Source organism: Vulpes lagopus, chromosome 5 (genome assembly GCF_018345385.1).
Source record: "Vulpes lagopus strain Blue_001 chromosome 5, ASM1834538v1, whole genome shotgun sequence".
NCBI classification, from domain to species: Eukaryota; Metazoa; Chordata; class Mammalia; order Carnivora; family Canidae; genus Vulpes; species Vulpes lagopus.
This window is the reverse complement of record NC_054828.1, coordinates 30,068,348-30,086,857: the sequence shown is the minus strand read 5'-3', so window position 1 is coordinate 30,086,857 and position 18,510 is coordinate 30,068,348. Positions and strand designations below refer to the sequence as shown.

At 36.5% G+C, this 18,510-nt stretch overlaps 1 protein-coding gene across 5 annotated transcripts in view; it reads right to left on the bottom strand.

Moving 5' to 3' along the window:
• Window positions 1–18,510, bottom strand: part of PLEKHH2 (pleckstrin homology, MyTH4 and FERM domain containing H2) — a 112,486-nt gene that overhangs the window by 26,457 nt on the left and 67,519 nt on the right. For 4 of the 5 annotated variants that reach the window (XR_005987850.1, XM_041755510.1, XM_041755507.1 and 1 more), the window contains 6 exons: window positions 14,587–14,766; window positions 10,543–10,651; window positions 9,531–9,643; window positions 4,777–4,956; window positions 2,501–2,598; window positions 546–723 (listed from right to left, as the gene is read on the bottom strand). Coding sequence is in view for 4 of the 5 variants with exons in the window: in XM_041755510.1 (XP_041611444.1) it covers window positions 546–723; window positions 2,501–2,598; window positions 4,777–4,956; window positions 9,531–9,643; window positions 10,543–10,651; window positions 14,587–14,766 (858 nt within the window). In the remaining variant the exon portion in view is untranslated. The remainder of the gene's footprint in view (window positions 1–545; window positions 724–2,500; window positions 2,599–4,776; window positions 4,957–9,530; window positions 9,644–10,542; window positions 10,652–14,586; window positions 14,767–18,510) is intronic. The other variant, XM_041755509.1, reaches the window with a different exon arrangement.

Here is an 18,510-nt window from a genome sequence, read left to right as displayed (position 1 = left end):
GAATAAATAAAAATAAATAATGTTTGTTTCTTTAATATGTGGTTACATATCTGAACTCTGTGATAAAAAGCTATGGCTGCAAAGCTTAGATGCCAGCTTTGGAACATGTTTGCTTCAGTTAATAAGTGAACAACTAGATCTGAGAGCTACAAGGGCCTGGAGGAGTTTTCCCAGATAATCTCTGAGATTTGGAGACTGAAAAACTTAAACCTGTACATACCCACTGTCAGTATTTATTTTCTCATTTAGCAAGCGCACAGGTTGAGAAAGGCCTCAACCAGAGTATTTTTTATTTTCTCCATCAGAACTAAAAGGGCAGTAAAACTCCTCCCCTATTTGGCTCAATTCAGATTTCAGTGTGAATCCTTAGCAAAACTGTTTCAAAATGCAGCTGTTCTGATAGAAGATATATTTGTACATTTATGATCACTGCCAGCTGCTGACAAAGGTAGGCAGGCAGTCTCCTTTCCCTATTCCACAGAGGCTACACAAAGGATTCAAGGTTAAGGAAGCATGCTTTCATCAGGGCAGAGAGTGTAACCCACCTGATATATCCCATTCATGAAGTGCACAGGGATACTGAAAGGCAAAGAATGATGGTAAGGGTTTCGAAGAAGGGTTGAAAGAATTTCCATTCTTGAGGGTCTTGCTTCTCGATCTCCGTTTTGTTGTGTTCTTTCTACACATCGCTGGCAGTAAATGGCATATTTTCCAAATTCTGTCCTATAATACACAACTTAAGATAAAGCCTAGGAATAAATTTAAGACAACCTAATACATTAGGTTGGTGTACATTACCATGTATTATGCTAATTTTGACAGTAATTTTTCTATTTGAATGATAATATTAAACTGCCATGACTTTTCTCAAATTCTAGCTTCTTTTGCAGCTGACTGAATCAAACTTTCTTCCTCTTTATTGTATTATTGTAGTCACAAAATGAACTTAAAGTTGCCAGTCATTATATAGTCAATAGACAGCAATTCTATTAACAAATACAAAGGAAATAATTGTATAAAAATAGGATAGGCTAACTCAGGAAACACATGATCTAGCACAGTTCTCTTTGGAGGAACATGGAGGTTAGTGCTTGACTTGCTAACCTATCTTCAAACAAAAAAAGTACACGTATTTTCCTTCTTTATCCTATGAAACATGCACTTCTTAAAAAATCTTGAGCATTAAACAAAACTGCTGTAGTAAATAAATGCAAAAGCTAGAGAGAGATCTTATTTGCCTTCATTTGTTATACATAATTTTTATAAAAGCAGACTGATAAAACCTCCAAATATGTTTATATTATAAAGTGCCTTCTAGGCACTTTAGGCTAACTTTAAAATGTTACCCTTTAGGGGCACCTGGCTGGCTCAGTTGGTAGAGCTTGATCTCAGGGGTGTGGGTTTGAGCCCCATGTTGAGTGTAGAGATTACTTAAAAATAAAATCTTTAAAATGCCACCCTTTGGGGCGCCTGGGTGGTGCAGTCAGTTAAGCGTCCAACTCTTGGTTTTGGCTCAGGTTGTGATCTCAGGGTCGTGAGACTGAGCCCCACATTGGACTCTACACTCAGCACAGAGTCTGCTTAAGACTCTCTCTCCCTCTCCTACTGCCTTTCCTCTCTCTCTCTCTCTCTCAAATAAATAAATCTTAAAATGCCATCCAACCTTTGTCTAGGGGCTCTTCAGAGACTACAGCTAAAATCACATGACATTGAGGTTCCTGGCTGGCTCCATTAGGAGCGCATAGGACTCTTGATCTCAGGATCATGAGTTCAAGCCCCACACTGGGGATAGAGACTACTTTAAAATAAAAATAAATAAATAAATAAATAAATAAATAAATAAGTAAAATCACATGACTTTGGTCACAGAGTTCCCAAAATATAGTACAAACAGGAGGATATTTTCCTACTATTTCCAAGTTGTTTTCTGTTTCATTGTGTTTGTTTCCTTTGTTTTAGAGCCAGAGTATATTTAAGTCATGTAACATGAACCTGTTGCACAGAATGATCCTGATAACCCTTGGCTGGGTGCCCTGGGTCCCACTGTAAGAAAACCATACTGACAGGTAGATTTTCAATGTTTTTTTAAAGGGGGTAAAAATTCTGAAGTAATTCAAATACACACAAGTATAAGAGGAGGGAAGACCATCAGGGAAGTTTCACTATAAAAGAACTCAACGTAGAGAAAAATAGCAATGTAGAGAAAAATGAGCACCCACTATTGCTAAGTCACTCATCCCTGAAGTGTACAAAGACTTCTCACTTAAAAATATTCTTTGTCAGTTTTTCAAGCTCTCATTGCAGTCTTCTGTAAGAGTTCTAACACAAACAAAGGAAATATTTTCCAAGCCTCACATAAAGGACAACCAAAGGCTTCCCGTACCAACATTTGTTCCACGCATTCTTCTGCAAATATACCTGGCAGGTTACTAAATACTTATGACTTATTGTCGACTTTCAGAGCCACATAAACGGTTCAGCTGGCTAGTGTTCTGCACACCTGGAATCTGCATTCCTCTTTAGGTGGAGCCTGAGGAGCCACAGGAAAGGATGATGGGGAAGGAAGAGCCCAACACAGAGAGCCAAGAGCTGCCAGCCCTGGGCAAAGAGAAGCACCACAGGTTAGATACCACCTGGCAGTCAGAAGGTCCAAGTAAGAACCAGTATGACTGACAGGTTGAAGAAAGGGATGATGATGGCCTTTATTGCCTCCCGACCCCCCACCCCCGGTTGTTTATGCTTCTCTCCCAGAAACATTATCTGCTTAAAGTATTTATAATACATAAATTGGAAAACATTCCACATTCCATCATTCATCGAGTTATACACCCAATTGTCTACACTGAGGTGCCAAAGGTCATGTAGCTATGGTAGTCCTTTTTGACATTCCTCTCAAATATGAGGGGCATTGTTCCCCTTTTTGTCCATTTATGTATTTACTCATTTTCTGAAATAGAAGTAATAGCTTTGAGGAAAGGCAGACTGAAAAACAGTAAAAAATCATATACCCCAAACCAAAACCAATCTACCTACACATACGTACACATATATACATATCTAAAATAGGGGGCAAGTATAAAAATATTAGCAGAGGTTATCTCTATGTAATGGGATTATATGTAATTTTTGTTTTTCCTTTGCTCCATTCTGTATCCTCTTCTCTATTTTATTTATTTTCTATTAAGCAAGTATAACTTCAATCATTTTATAAATGTTATATGAAAAAGGAAGAGAAAAATGTACTGTCTCTTCTTGAGTTATTTATGGCCTAGGAGAAGACCTTATATATTTTAACAATAATTTACAATATAACATGGGCAATATCATGTTATAATCTTTTTTTTAAAGTATAACCAAATGGAGGGAATAAACTAACTGCTGTGGGTGTCAGGGAACAATTCACAGGAGAGTGTTGCTTAGGCCAACTGTAAAGTCGACAGGTGGGAAGAGAGACAGGGGATCCAGGTAACAGGAAGAATAGCAGATGCAAGGTGAAGGACAATGTAACAGCATGGTTTGTTTGAAGAATGGGATATGTTTATTCTTTCAGTGTATGCTGGATGCAGGATGCAGGATGCAGGATGCATAAAATTAAGTGGAGAAAGAGGAGGCCCCTAAAGCTAGATTATGAAGGGTCTTCAATGCAGGTTAAGCTTAAGCTTCCAACATCGTTTGTGCATGGGCCCTCCAAGACCTGGGAAAGGCCCTATTGACTGTGTTTACATCATCCTATGTTCTTTTAAAATGTATGAAAGTAATATACTTTAACAAAAAATAAAATAACATGTTAGTAATAGTATAAGCTTAAACTGTATAAGCTTCAAGTACCAGGAACCTGGACCCCTGAGAGTACTATTTGCTAGGGTAAGAACTTTCTGGTTTCATCCTGCCGTTAATAGAGAGGTATAAGCAAAGATGAAAACAGGCATTCATTGAAGGGTAAACATCAGTGATCAAAAGCCACCTGAAAATATACTCAGCTACACTAATAAAGAAATGCATCCTAAATCACTATCACTCTTTATCTGGAAGGAGTTTAAAAGAATTACACTGAACATTGTTGAAAATATACAGAAATTCTACAAATGGATTCAAAGAAATTCACTGGGCTTGTGCACAGGGTTTAAGTTCAAAGATGTCTACTGTAGTGGTATCTAGTATAAGAAAAATGATTGGGGGATGCCTGGGTGGCTCAGAGGTTGAGCATCTGCCTTCGGCTCAGGTCGTGTTCCTGGGGTCTTGGGATTGAGTCCTGTATCAGGCTCACTCTGGGGAGCCTGCTTCCCCCTGTGCTTATGACTCTGCCTCTCTCTCTGTGGCTCTCCTGAATAAACAAACTCTTTTTTTTTTAATTTTATTTATTTATTTTTTATTTTTTTTTAAACAAACTCTTTAAAGAAAAAAAAAAGAAAAGAAAAATGAGTGGAAGAACCTAAATATGTAGTGATTGATACTAATGCACCATTCATGTTTTTGAAGAATGTTGAAGGATACAGGGGAAATGTTATGTTCTACAGTTTTTAAAAAAGTAGTATGCACACTGCAGCTCAAGTGATGTGGAAAGAGTGAGTGTGCATAAATACACACACATGCATATTTATATGGAAATGTACAAATATATAAATAAATGGAAAGAATATACATCAAAATATTGATAGCTATTTTTTCCTTTTCATACTTTTTGCATTTTTCAAATGCCTATATTGAATATGTATCATGCTTACAGTGAGGAAAACAACATCACTTTAAATTGCATGTATATGTGTCAATATACACCTGCAGCGGTCCTGGTTGATTCTGTGGCTGTCTCCGTCTTGTCTGTTTAATGAGCTGACAGCAAATTTCATTTTGTAGCTCAGGATGTGTCAGACAGATTTGCAGAGCACTCTGGGCTAGAGATATATGGTAATCAATCGCAGGGGAGTCCACTGCTGCATTTATAAAAAGCTGGCATGTCTGAATTAAAACAGAAAAGAGATATTCAAGGGGAGATACGATTAGATTTATTCTACATGGATTATATTGATTCTCTTCATAGCAACAGTTTTTGTTTAAAAGCATGGAACAGGATATATTATGATAACACTACCCAGAGAAATCCAGAATGGCAACATTAAAATCAGACAAAGTAGATTTCAGAGCAAGCAATTCTGCAAGAGACAGAGAGGGTCATTATGATGACAGTGGGGTCAGTTCTGCTACAGGACATAACAATCCTGACTGCTTATGTGCTTAATAACACAGCTTCCAAATGTGTAGAGCAAAATCTGATAGGATTGCAAGGAGAAATAGACAAATGCACAAATATAGTTGGAGATTTCAATATTCTTCTCATAATAATTGAGAGAACAAGGAGACAGAAAATCACTAAGGATTTAGAAAACTTGAATAGTCAACCAACATGACCTAGTGGGCATTTATAGAACACTCCACCAAGAGTGGAATATACATTCATTTAAAAAGTATACAGAACGTGAATGATCTGTCATCTACCAGACTATAAACTTCATATGAGAGGGGATCCCTGGGTGGCTCAGTGGTTTAGCGCTGCCTTTGGCCTGGGGCGTGATCCTGGAGACCTGGGATCAAGTCCCACGTGGGGCTCCCTGCATGGAGCCAGTTTTCCCTCTGTCTGTGTTTCTGCCTCTCTCTCTCTCTCTCCCTCTCTCTCTCTCTCTCTCTCTCTGTGTGTGTGTGTGTGTGTCTGTCATGGATAAATAAATAAAATCTTTAAAAAAAAAACTTCATATGAGCAGTGCCTCTGTCTTATTTATCCTTGTGTTCTCTACACAGCACATAGTGATACAGTAAATGCATTCAAAATCTGATTAAATATAATCTATATAAGAAAGTTTAAAGGGAAGTGTTCATAAACACCAATGGTTGGCTTTAACTACCGTGTTGTTATATATAAAAGATAGTCTTGGGCAGCCTTGGTGGCTCAGTGGTTTAGCGTCGCCTTCAGCCCAGGGTGTGATCCTGGAGACCCGGGATCAAGTCCCACATCAGGCTCCCTGCATGGGGCCTGCTTCTCCCTCTGTGTCTCTGCCTCTCTCTCTTTCTGTATCTCTCATGAATAAATAAATGAAATTAAAAAAAAAAAAGATAGTCTTTACCTCTTCTGAGAACAGAATATAATCAAATAAATTTACTCTCTAATGTAAAGCATTGCACCCAAGCATTACATGAAATGCTCAATGAAAAAAAGATTTCTACCATTAAATTTCATCGTGTTAAGGAAGTATCTATCATTATTTTATGAATGTTGAATTTGTCAAATGCCTTTTCAATCTATGGAGATGACCGTCTACCTGATACATATAAAAGTAATAGACACCTTAATATTTAGCCGTCCTTGATTTCTTGGAGTTAAGTCTCTTTTAGTCATGACTTGGTATTCTTTTAAAGTGATGCTGGTTTCTGTTACTAAGATCGTATTAGTTTTTGCATGAAATGCTCTGTTTTGTACAATCTTTTACGGGGTTTAGTATCAAAGTAACAGTTCACGAAAAGAATCAGGTGATATGATGACTGAGAAGTGCTTCAGAGTAATCCAGTGTTGGGGAGCAGTGGGAGTGGGGAGATGAAGATAAAACCAGCCATGTCAAAAGACATGAAGAGAAATCTCACAGAGGAAGACATAGACATGGCCAACATGCACATGAGAAAATGCTCTGCATCACTTGCCATCAGGGAAATACAATTCAAAACCACAATGAGATACCACCTCACACCAGTGAGAATGGGGAAAATTAACGAGGCAGGAAACCACAAATGTTGGAGAGGATGTGGAGAAAAGGGAACCCTCTTACACTGTTGGTGGGAATGTGAACTGGTGCAGCCACTCTGGAAAACTGTGTGGAGGTTCCTCAAAGAGTTAAAAATAGACCTGCCCTACAACCCAGCAATTGCACTGTTGGGGATTTACCCCAAAGATTCAGATGCAATGAAATGCTGGAACACCTGCACCCCGATGTTTCTATCAGCAATGTCCACAATAGCCAAACTGTGGAAGGAGCCTCGGTGTCCATCGAAAGATGAATGGATAAAGAAGATGTGGTTTATGTATACAATGGAATATTACTCAGCCATTAGAAATGACAAATACCCACCATTTGCTTCAACGTGGATGGAACTGGAAGGTATTATGCTGAGTGAAGTAAGTCAATCGGAGAAGGACAAACATTGTATGTTCTCATTCACTTGGGGAATATAAATAATAGTGAAAGGGAATAAAAGGGAAGGGAGAGGAAATGTGTAGGAAATATCAGAAAGGGAGATAGAACATAAAGACTCCTAACTCTGGGAAATGAACTAGGGGTGATGGAAGGGGAGGAGGGGGCGCTGGGGGTGAATGGGTGACGGGCACTGAGAGGGGCACTTGACAGGATGAGCACTCGGTGTTATTCTGTATGTTGGTAAATTGAACACCAATAAAAAATAAATTTATTATTAAAAAAAAAGAAAAAGCAACAACAGGAAAAAAAATAAAAAATAAAAATAAATAAAACCAGCCATGTGCTGACACCTGTAGAGTGGGTCACAAGCACCTTGACCTCATATTTTCTCTACTGTTACATGGGTTTGAAACTTCCCAAAATAAAAAGTAAAGGAAAAAAACAGAATTGGGGAAATTTCATTCCTTTTCTATGCTTTGGGACACAGGATTGAAATGATTTATTCTTATAGAGATAGACCAATTCCCCTATTTAAATTTCATTTTCCATTCAATTTGGGCCATTTATACTTTGTCATAACGTTCATTCCTTCAGCCAGATTTTCCAACATATCTGTATGGAATCTTTCTTGGTTGGGGTATTTGTGTATTCTACAGGAGGATTTTTAAAAAATGTTTATTACAGCAATTTTTAAAATGAGCAAAAATGAAGAGAACAGTGTAATGACAGTTACACAGTGTAATGTGTAACATTACACATATACCCATTACCCAGTGTCAACAATCATTAGCATATTGCCAACTTGTTTAATTTAAACTCTCTTCCACTTTTTTTCTGGAATATTTTAACGTACATTGTGTTATTTTGTCAATAAATACTTCAGTATGGATCTCCAAGTGCTACAGGTTTTTTCTATAGCCACCATATCATACCCCCAAATTAATAATGATTTACATTATCTAATAAACAGATGATTTTTTTAAGATGGGAGGAATGTAGGTAAGAAGACGCCAAAGAAAGACAAAAATTGAAACTCAGAAACTAGGGCAAAATGGTCCTGATATGGAGTCAAGACCTGAATCCACAGAAGGTACATAAGATTCTGAAACTGGAAGAAAGGAAGAAAAAGAAAATAAATTAAAGAATGTATGTTGGGAAGAGAGATTTGAGGTATTCATGTCTGCTGCTCTCTAGTTTTTTCAATGAAATAGAAGGTAAACTGGTTATAGAGAAAATTATTGAATAGGGAGTTTGGGGTGTGTGTGTGTGTGACCAAAGACAAGCAAAAGAAGAGGAGTCAGCCCTGAGTAATGAAGACCATGGATTTATATTGGCTCTAGTCCACACATGTTTGCTTGATGTTCTCTAGCTGTGTGCATCTGATCAATATGGAAATGGACAAGAGAGCAGCATTGCTTTATGTTGGGGTTTGGCTGAAGAATGCACAGAATTATGGGTCCCAAGGAACTGAGTATTAATGAAAGCCATCTAGACTGGATAAAGAGGGAATTAAAGCCAAGAGACAATTACCATGCTTTCTCTTGATCCCAAAGAAAATAAATGGCTCAAAACAAGGGTTTTAGGATGAAAAATGGAAGAATAAGAAAATAAGGAAACTCGAAGGCTAAGAGATTATGGTTATAGAATGAGATATTTGAACATAAGTTTTTAGAGGTGGTATAAGGTATAAGGTCAGGATGAGGACATGGAGAATGGGAAGGTGAAGCTGACTACAGGTGAAGCTTACTGACATTAAGAAGGTCAGGAATCTTAAGACCATGGCACTGGTGAGTGAAGTGATAATAAAATCATTCAACATAATGGCAAAAGTTGAGGTTGAAAGAAAGAGTGTGAATTGGGAGCCAAAATCCTTAACGAAATTTGAAGAGTTACCAGAAAATGACTGATGACAGAGATGAGGGGATAAAGAGTGATATAATGGAATGGTAAGTTCCAAGTGATCAGGGATTTCTAATAGCTGTTGAGTAATGTGGATTGGAGAACAGCACTAGACAAGAAGGAGGATGTTGACACCTCTCCTCCAACACTAAGGTAGGTATGATATGAGAAATCCCTCCTTTTGAGATGCTGAAAGGAAAATAATTCTTCTGATATTAAATGTTTTACACTCTCCAAACCACTCAGAGTTTATTTAAGTAAATCCCAAATCTCCACTCAGAAAGCACATTAAATTCACCTAATTTTATTTTAGTGGGTTTTCTTAATAACAAAAACAATGATGATGTTCACATTTTGAATTTTTGGGGAGAGAGTGAAACTTTATAACCTAAATTATTTACTTTTATTTTTTCCAACAAAATTTTCAACATATAAACCCATATAAAGTTTTACCTTAAATAATTTAATAGCTTCTGTCTGTAGAGCTTCAGAAGGTAGTGTTGTCAGTGGGGAAATGATTCCTTCTTTGCTGTGACACAAGGTAGGGTGTCTCCATATCTGAGAAGCTAAATACATAATAAAATGTGAACAGAAAACAGAAGAATCACTTATTTTGCCCTCCCATTAATTAGCCCTTTAGAAATAAGTCATTCAGTCCTGACTCACAACCTTAAGTCATACAGGTCATGAAAAACCTTCAACAACATTATCTTATTTGCGATCTTCATGTTTCTGTTTTGGATAAACTAAATCCAGGAGTTTGGTCCCCATATTCTAGGCTGAGGCAAGTCTACCAGGGCACTATCACATTGCTGAAATGTGCTAAAGACTGGTGACCCAGGTAGAAGATGCCTCTGAGAAGAAAGTGGTGAGAGACAGAGAAGAGAAGCCAAAGAAGGAGACTGAAAGTTAAACTTGAAGTCTTTCCTAAAATCAACATTTATTAAATTCCTATGCTAGATACTCCAAATAGGATCTCTGTATTATGTAAAGCATAGCATAGAATCTATACTCTCAGTGGGGACACCTGAGCAATAAAAAAAAATAATTTCAATGCGAAGCAACAAATGCTATAAAGGAGTTAAATGCAGAGTGCATACTTTCAACATTTGTAAGTGCCTTTTATGAGCCAGATCCTGATGTGGAGTAGGCTTGCTGGCAGCAGGAGTTCCTAATGTAAGTAGGATTTTAGCAGGTTAGTGAGAAATGTGAAGGAAGGAGGAAGTTTCAGACAGAAGGAGTAATGTGAGCAAAGACAGAAAGGTTACAGGACATAGCATATCAGGGAATGATGGTGTCTGTGGAGCCTAAAACTACAGTGAGAAACTTGGCCCACAACAAACAAAGCCAACGAAATGATAGGTAAATTACAGGGAAGCAGGCACTCACGAAGTGAAAATTCCATTAGGCTAAGGGGCCTGGGTCCATCTCATAAATCATAAAACCTCATATGTTGTGAACTTACAAGGTTCTCCTTCAATATTGAGCAGTTTGCAAACGAGTTGTTCAAATTCCGATCCAACATTAACATTGTTACTTCCTGCTGCAACAGTCAGATGATAAAGCCAAGTGTCCTTCAAGTCAAAACACATTATTAGAGATTTAACTAGGATATAATTTGTGATGACTTAAAGAAAAAAACAACTCGTATAAACAGTGGAAAGCTTTGACACTGAAAAAATTCTTTAATTTTAAAATAATAACCCAAAGCCACCTAGTCAAACAGTTCTGAAGCAGGTTCACTTGAATTATACTCATCGTGCCTCTTCCCACTGTTCATATTTTTTATTGCATTCTATATCTGTTTCTTAGAAAAGCATGATAAAATTAAGGAAGTTAGTACAAGGTTGAAAGATGAGAATAAATACAAACAATTCATATTCTTTTAAGATAATAAAGTCTATCAAATTTAAAATCTGATTCCCAGGACACCTGGGCGGCTCATTGGTTGAGCATTTGCCTTTGGCTCAGGGTGTGATCCTGGATTTTGGGGATTGAGTTCTGCATCAGACTCCTTGCATGGAGCCTGCTTCTCCTCCCTCTGCCTGTGTCTCTGTCTCTCTCTCTGTGTCTCTCATTAATAAATAAATAAAACCTTTAAAAAAATAATAAAATCTGATTCAAAAAAAAATCTGATTCCCAATACATATAAATAACACATATAAGATACTTGGGAAATCCAGAGAATTTAAAGGAGAAAATAATACCTAGAAAGAACTTACCTCAACACAATAAAGGTCATATAAGAAAAGCCCATAGTTAATATCATACTCAATGGTGAAAAACTGAAAGCTTTTCCTTTAAGATCTGGAATAAAGTAAGGATACCCACTCTTGCTACTTCTACTCAATATAGCACTGGAAGTCCTGGCTAGGGCAAAAGGGTAAGAAAAAGAAGTAAAGAGCATCCAAATTGGGAAGGAAGAAGTAAAATTATCTCTCTTTGCCAATGACACGATCTTATACATAGAAAACTCTAGAAACTCCACATTCCTTGTTAGAACTAAGAAATGAATTCAGCAAAGTTGTAGGATACAAAATCAACATACATAAGTCAGTCGCATTTCTATACACCAATAATGAATTCTCTAAAAGGGAAATGAAGAAAATGATCTTATTTACAATGGCATCAAAAGGAATGAAATATTAGGAATAAGCCCGACAAACTAGGTGAAAGACTTAGACATCAAAAACTATAAAACACTGATGAAATAAATTAAAGCAGACACAAATACATTTAGTGTTCATGGATTGGTAGAGTATTTTTAACATGTCCATACTACTGAAAGCACCTCCAGATGCAGTGCAATTCCTATCAAAATCCCAACAGCATTTTTTACAGAAGTAGAAAGACCAATCCTAAGGAATCACAAGAGACCCTGAGTAGCCAAAGCAATTTTGAACAAAAAGAACAAAGCTGGAGGCATCACACTTCCTGATTCAAAATATATTACAAAGGTACAATAATCAAACAGCTATTGTCAATACAATAATCATGTACTGACATGAAAACACACATATAGGCCAATGGATCAGAGAGCCTAGATATAAACCCATGCAAAACTGGTCAACTTATCTTTTGTAAGAGTGCCAAGAATACACAATGGGGAAAGGATAGTCTCTTCAACAAATGGTGTTAGTGGGACACCTGGGTGGCTCAGCAGTTGAGAATATCCAATATCCAATATCCCCCCCCACGCCTTTGGCTCAGGGCGTGATCCTGGAGACTCCGGATTGAGTCCCACATCAGGCTTTCTACATGGAGCCTGCTTCTCCCTCTGCCTAAGTCTCTGCCATTCTCTCTCTCTGTGTCTCTCTTGAATAAATAAATAAAATTTTAAATAAATAAACAAAATCTGAAATAAATAAATAAATAAATAAATAAATAAAGTTAGAAAAACTGGATATCCCATGCAAACGAATGAAATTGGGCCCTTATCTTACATCACACATAAAAATCAACTCAAAATGGAATAAAGACTTAATCATAAGACCTGAAACCACAAAAGTCCTGGAAAAAAAATAGTGACAAAGCTTCTGGACATTGACCTTGGTCAATGCTTCTGTGCAGCAAAGGAAACAATCAACAAAACAAAAAAGCAACCTATGAAATGGGAGAAAATATTTTGCAAACCATTTACCTGATAAAGCGTTAATATCCATAAGGATATTAACATATATATCCTACATAAGGAATTCCTACAACCCAATAGTGAAAAAACAAGTAGCTCAACTAAAAAATGAGCAAAAGAAAAAAAATGGGCAAAGGAACTGAACAGACATTTCTCTAAAGAAAACATGCAAATAGCCAACATGAAAAGGTGTTCAACATTGACAATCATTGAGGAAATACAAATTAAAACCCTAATAAGGTTCAAACTCATTAGAATGGCTTTTCCAGGGACACCTGGCTGGCTCAGGTGGTTAAGAGTCTGCCCTCAGCTCAGGTCATGATCCCAGAGTCCTGGGATCAAGTCCCACATCAGGCTCCTAGTTCATTGGGGAATCTGCTTCTCTCTCTCCCTTCCCCTGCTCATGCACTCTCTCTCAAAAAAATAAATAAAATCTTTTTTAAAAAAAGAATGTCTTTTATTTAAAAAAGTAACAAATGCTGGCAAAGATGTGGAGAAAAGAGAACACTTATCCACTGCTAGTGGGAATACAAACTGATGCTGCCGCTATGGGAAACATTATGGAGGCTCCTCAAAAAACTAAAAATAGAATTATCCTATAATCCAGCAATTCTACTTCTCAGTATGTATCCAAACAAATTGAAATCAGGATCATGAAGAGATATCTGTATTCACTTGTTTATTTCCAGCATTATTCACAATAGCCAAGACATGGAAGCTGCCTAAATGTCCACTGACAGATGAATGGATAAAGTAAATGTGGTATATACATACAATGCAATATAATGCCTTAAAAAGGAAGGAATAATTTATAAAAGTTGTTTATATGTTAAAGACATAGTAGCCATTCATGAAATATTTTATTTTTTTATATTATCTTTTTGGTTCTTTTTGTGATTTTATTTGATATAAACAACTATTTTCATTTAAAAAAATTTTTTTTAAATTCATTTCAGAGAGAGAGAGAGAGTATGAGCACGGTGGAGGGTCAGAGGGAGAGGGAGAAGCAGACTTCCCACTGAGCAGGGAGCCCAATGACACAGGGCTCAATCCCTAAACCCCAGGATCATGACCTGAGCTGAAGGCAGATGCTTAACCGACTGAGCCACCCAGGCGCTCCTCAATTTTTTATAGTCAAATCTATCACCCATTTCTACCGTGATTTCTTACATTGCTTTTTCTTTTCATAAAGTACTTACTATTCAGAGATCAGATAAGGGCTTTTTGAAAAAAATAATCTAATTTAACTCTTTAAATTCATTTAGAACTATTTTGCTATATGTGGGAGATAAAAAACTTAACTGTTTTCCTAAATAGCCAATGTCCTCAATATATAATGATCATACCATACTATGTATTGAATTACCCATTACCTCCCCCTTAATTTGTGATGCCTCTTTTATCACAGTTTATATTTTTATTTTATATTAACTTTTTATATTGTTTGTTTATTACAATACATATAATACATATAATAATTCATTTTCAATTGTATCTAAACCAATATTTTGTTGCAAATGAGTCAAAAATATAAGGAGGAGGCCTTAGGACCACCCCAAAATACCTAGTCTAAGAAATTCACATTTTTTATTTTATTTTATTTTTTTTTTAGAAATTCACATTTTGAACTAAGGTCCCTTTGTCTTCCAGCTCCATGTAATAATTTTAGCCTTGAGATCACTTTTAATGAGAGGATAGAAAAATGACACATGTGAACAAGGCTAGTTTCCAGGGACATGAAGAATCTCTGAAAATAGAGCTGAAGGTCTTTAACAAAGTTCTCTTCTTCATGTACATAAAACTGATTTGATAATTATTAGCGGTACTTAATGACACCAATGCACATCATTCAAAACCAACCAGTAAGCCCCTAGGTACCTTTTCATGCTTGGATCCAATTAGGAGGTAAGTTGGACCTTGGTCTTTCGGGTGGATCACGATGGTGTAATGTGTGGATAACAGACTTCTTCCACTGGCTTCATAATCTTCATCTGAATCACAGGATCTGTCAACCTCTTCAACGTTAGCCTCCCAGAGTTTGATTTGACCTAAAGGAAACTAAAGTAAATGTTAGTGATTGTGAGGAAGACACTTTCTCGATCTTTTCCACTAAAATTTTTCATAGTCCCTTCCATTCTTACCTTTATTAAGCATATCTTTTTTTTAAATGCAGTTGGGTTACCCACATTGTTACAAAAGTATTAGCCACAACGAAAATGCCCAATTGTAATATAAAAGAACAGTTCGAGTACTAGACAAGAAGCTAGTTCTGTGCAGTGGTTCAGATTATTCATTACACTAAGATGACCCATTACCTAGTCAAGCAATTATGTAATTCAGTCAAAATATTCATTTGACCTTCTCCCTCCGCCCCCACAGAATTGAATTGATTGAGATATTGGATCAAAAGGACAGTGTAGACGAAGTCTCAATACTATTCATAGAAAAAATGACAAGGTTAGGCAGCTGATACAAAGAATTGTGCTTAACTATCACCCCAATCCCCATTGAGAAGTGTTTTGAGGGGATTTATTAACATATATATCACAAAACAATGCCATGATTTCTTCCGTTTTACTTTAAGAATAAGAAAAACTTCCTAAAAAAAAAAAAACCAACTTCCTAAAACTGATTGATTGATTGATTGATTGATTGATTTTCTAAAACTGATTTATATTGAATTTTACCTACTTTTATTGGCAAAAGCAATTCTATCTGGGTGTTAAATAGTTAGTGTATTTGTTTAAATACTTTTGCTTTACTTAAGTACATTTATTCCAAGAAAATACATGGTCTGTTTCAAATTACAGTTTCTAAAATATTTTATCAGGTTTGCAATTGCAGTTGGAAAATGTTTATTCTAACCTCAAGGATATTTATTGTCATCCATTTTCATGCTCAGGCCCAGGGTTCAAAGCTTGGATTTTTTTCCCATCTATGCTCAGTTTCTGGGTGATCTCATCCAAGCTCACAGCTTCAGTACTGGCATATATTAGCTACTCTCCTATTTGTAACCCCAGACTCATTATCTCTACTAAGCTGCCTAATAGCATCTCAAACAACCTGCTATGCCCAGTCTTCTCTATTTGATGGCAACTTTTTTTGTTTAGCTCCAAACCTTGGCATCAATACTGACCTTCTCACTATTCCTCAAACACACTGGCATGCTCCGGCCTCAGGACCTCTGCACCTGCTGTTCCTGCTGCCTGGCATGTTATTGCCCGAAATACCCACATGGCTGCTCTTTTACTTCCTTTAGAACCTAATTAAAATGTCACCTTCCCAGTGAGGTTTTACCTGGATATCTTATCTAAACTGAATTATTATCTGCCTAAAAGCTAATTAATTGTACAAAAGTAATTCATTTAATTAAATGTATTGTTTCAAATGGGAAACATGACTTTTCCCCATTACATTAATGACTATTTTCTCAGTAGTCACTATGTGCAAAACACTATTTTGGGCACTGAAAGAAGAAAATTTACTTCTGAAGGAAAAACATAAAATTAACTTACCTACATGCTTTCAGAAAAAGAAAGGCAGTAAAACAAAAACCAAATAAATAGATAATGAATAATATGTTTTACTTATAGAATAAATAAAATTTTATTCATTGAACATATTTATTACACATTTATAGCATATTTATAATAATAAATAGATAGCAAGCTTTTTTTTTTTTTTAATTTTTTTTTAATTTATTTATGATAGTCACACACAGAGAGAGAGAGAGGCAGAGACACAGGCTGAGGGAGAAGCAGGCTCCATGCACCGGGAGCCCGACATGGGATTCGATCCGGGGTCTCCAGGATCGCGCCCTGGGCCAAAGGCAGGCGCCAAACCGCTGCGCCACCCAGGGATCCCAGATAGCAAGCTTTTAAAAATGGGATAAAGAAAACTAATTCTACTGTGATAATATATGACAATACTATCCTAATTATGTTTAGGCATATCCAATCATATGAAAAGCAAGACTCTTTCCACCCCAACATTTAAAGATGATTATTCATTTTACTATAGAATTCACCAAGGCTCCATAAATAGTAAATAGAGCTAGTGTTTTTACATATTTTGACTGAATAAAAAAAGATACTGATCCAGATTAAGAACAAATTGTTTCTGAAACATCTATAGCATGCAATGAAATGGGTCTATACAAATTTACATACATTATCAATACTTTTCCAGTGATTATAATGGATTTCTACTCATCAATTTACATTCTTCTGATTTATTTCTTCTGTGACCAATGTTATCCATTTTTATTAGATCATTATTATTGAGAATATTTAAGTTCTACTCTCTTAGCAAATTTTAAGTAATTTCTTATTTATAAAACAGATACTTATTATAGGAAATATAGAAAGGTATAAGAAAAGAGTAGGAAAAACATCATTCGTAAATTCTACCATCACAGATAATTACTCAGCATTTTGGTATAATTCTTTTTTTTTCTTTTTTAAGATTTTATTTTTAGGTAATCTCTACACCCAACATGAGGCCTGAACTCACAACACCAAAATCAAGTGTCACGTGCTCCACCAACTGAGCCGGCCAGGCACCCCTTCTTTTTGTACAGTTGTTTCTGAACTTTTTGCTATGCATATTTTTACATAGATGTGCCAACCTGAGAATTATAAACTTGCCATCCCAACCACTCACTTTTAAAGTCTCCCAGTAATTGCAGAAGTTTGGAACTCTGTCTCTCAGAATCCCCTTATCCCCAGGGTTCTCAGTTAGAGTCTGCTCTGAGAGAACCTACATGAGGTGTGGAAGGTAAGGGTGAAAAAGTTGTTACTCTCTTGAGACACTTGCAGTCAAATGCATGGGCTGATGTGAGAGCTTCTTCTAACCTGTTGAGGACCAGCTGCCTCCAAGTTTTGGGCTCAAATCTCCAGTGGCAGCTTCCCTGACCTCTGTTCCCCCAACCGAAAAGTTATAGAACTTTTCTAAAAGTTATGGATGTCCCTAATTCTATATTAGAACTGTTAAACCTGGAATACATAGAATGGATTCTGTTTTTCTTAAAATTAGTTGAGATTATATTGAATGCACAATTTTGTATTGTGCTTACCCATGTTGCATTTTTATGTACATGTTGCATTACTTCAAGAGGTATCATTTTTCATAGCTTTTCTGTGTTAATTTCCACCACCTGGGCAATAGTGAGACCAATGGCATGCGTCTTAAATACATACTGGTCAGAACTGAGAGTGCAGACTGAAAATGGGACAGAGAAGTAAGTACTGACCTATGTGGTCTCTGAATCAAGAAGTCTGGTCTCATGAACACAGTAATCAGTCATAGACTGCCATTCTGTGGAGTTGGCATCACTATCTTATGCAAGTGCTTTTGGCCATGTTGATTCAAGTTTTAGTTTCAGTAATCCAAAGAAGATGTGGAATACCTATAGTGATAACTGGGCATACATTTCACCTTTGAAAGCTATCCCATCCTTTTGCCCTGAAAGTGAAGAGAACTCAAGTTCTTTTTGGGAGATTAGTTTAAAAATGAAATAGGTAGAAGGTGGATAGATCAGTGGATAGACAAGTGGTATCTAGGGATTTGAGGGGACAGGGCTGGATTCTTTTCCCTCCCAAGATTTTTCTTTCCTATCTTGCTGTTCCCTTCATTCAACCTCACCTAGTGTATCAGAACCTGGACAAATATGAGAAGTTGACAGTTGGGAATAGGGAAGACTTTCTTTTTTAAGACAAAGATGCATTACTTAAAAGCTGCTAAGATTTCTGATTAAGAATCAAGACTCCTAAAAAAAAAAAATAGAATCAAGACTCCTAGAAG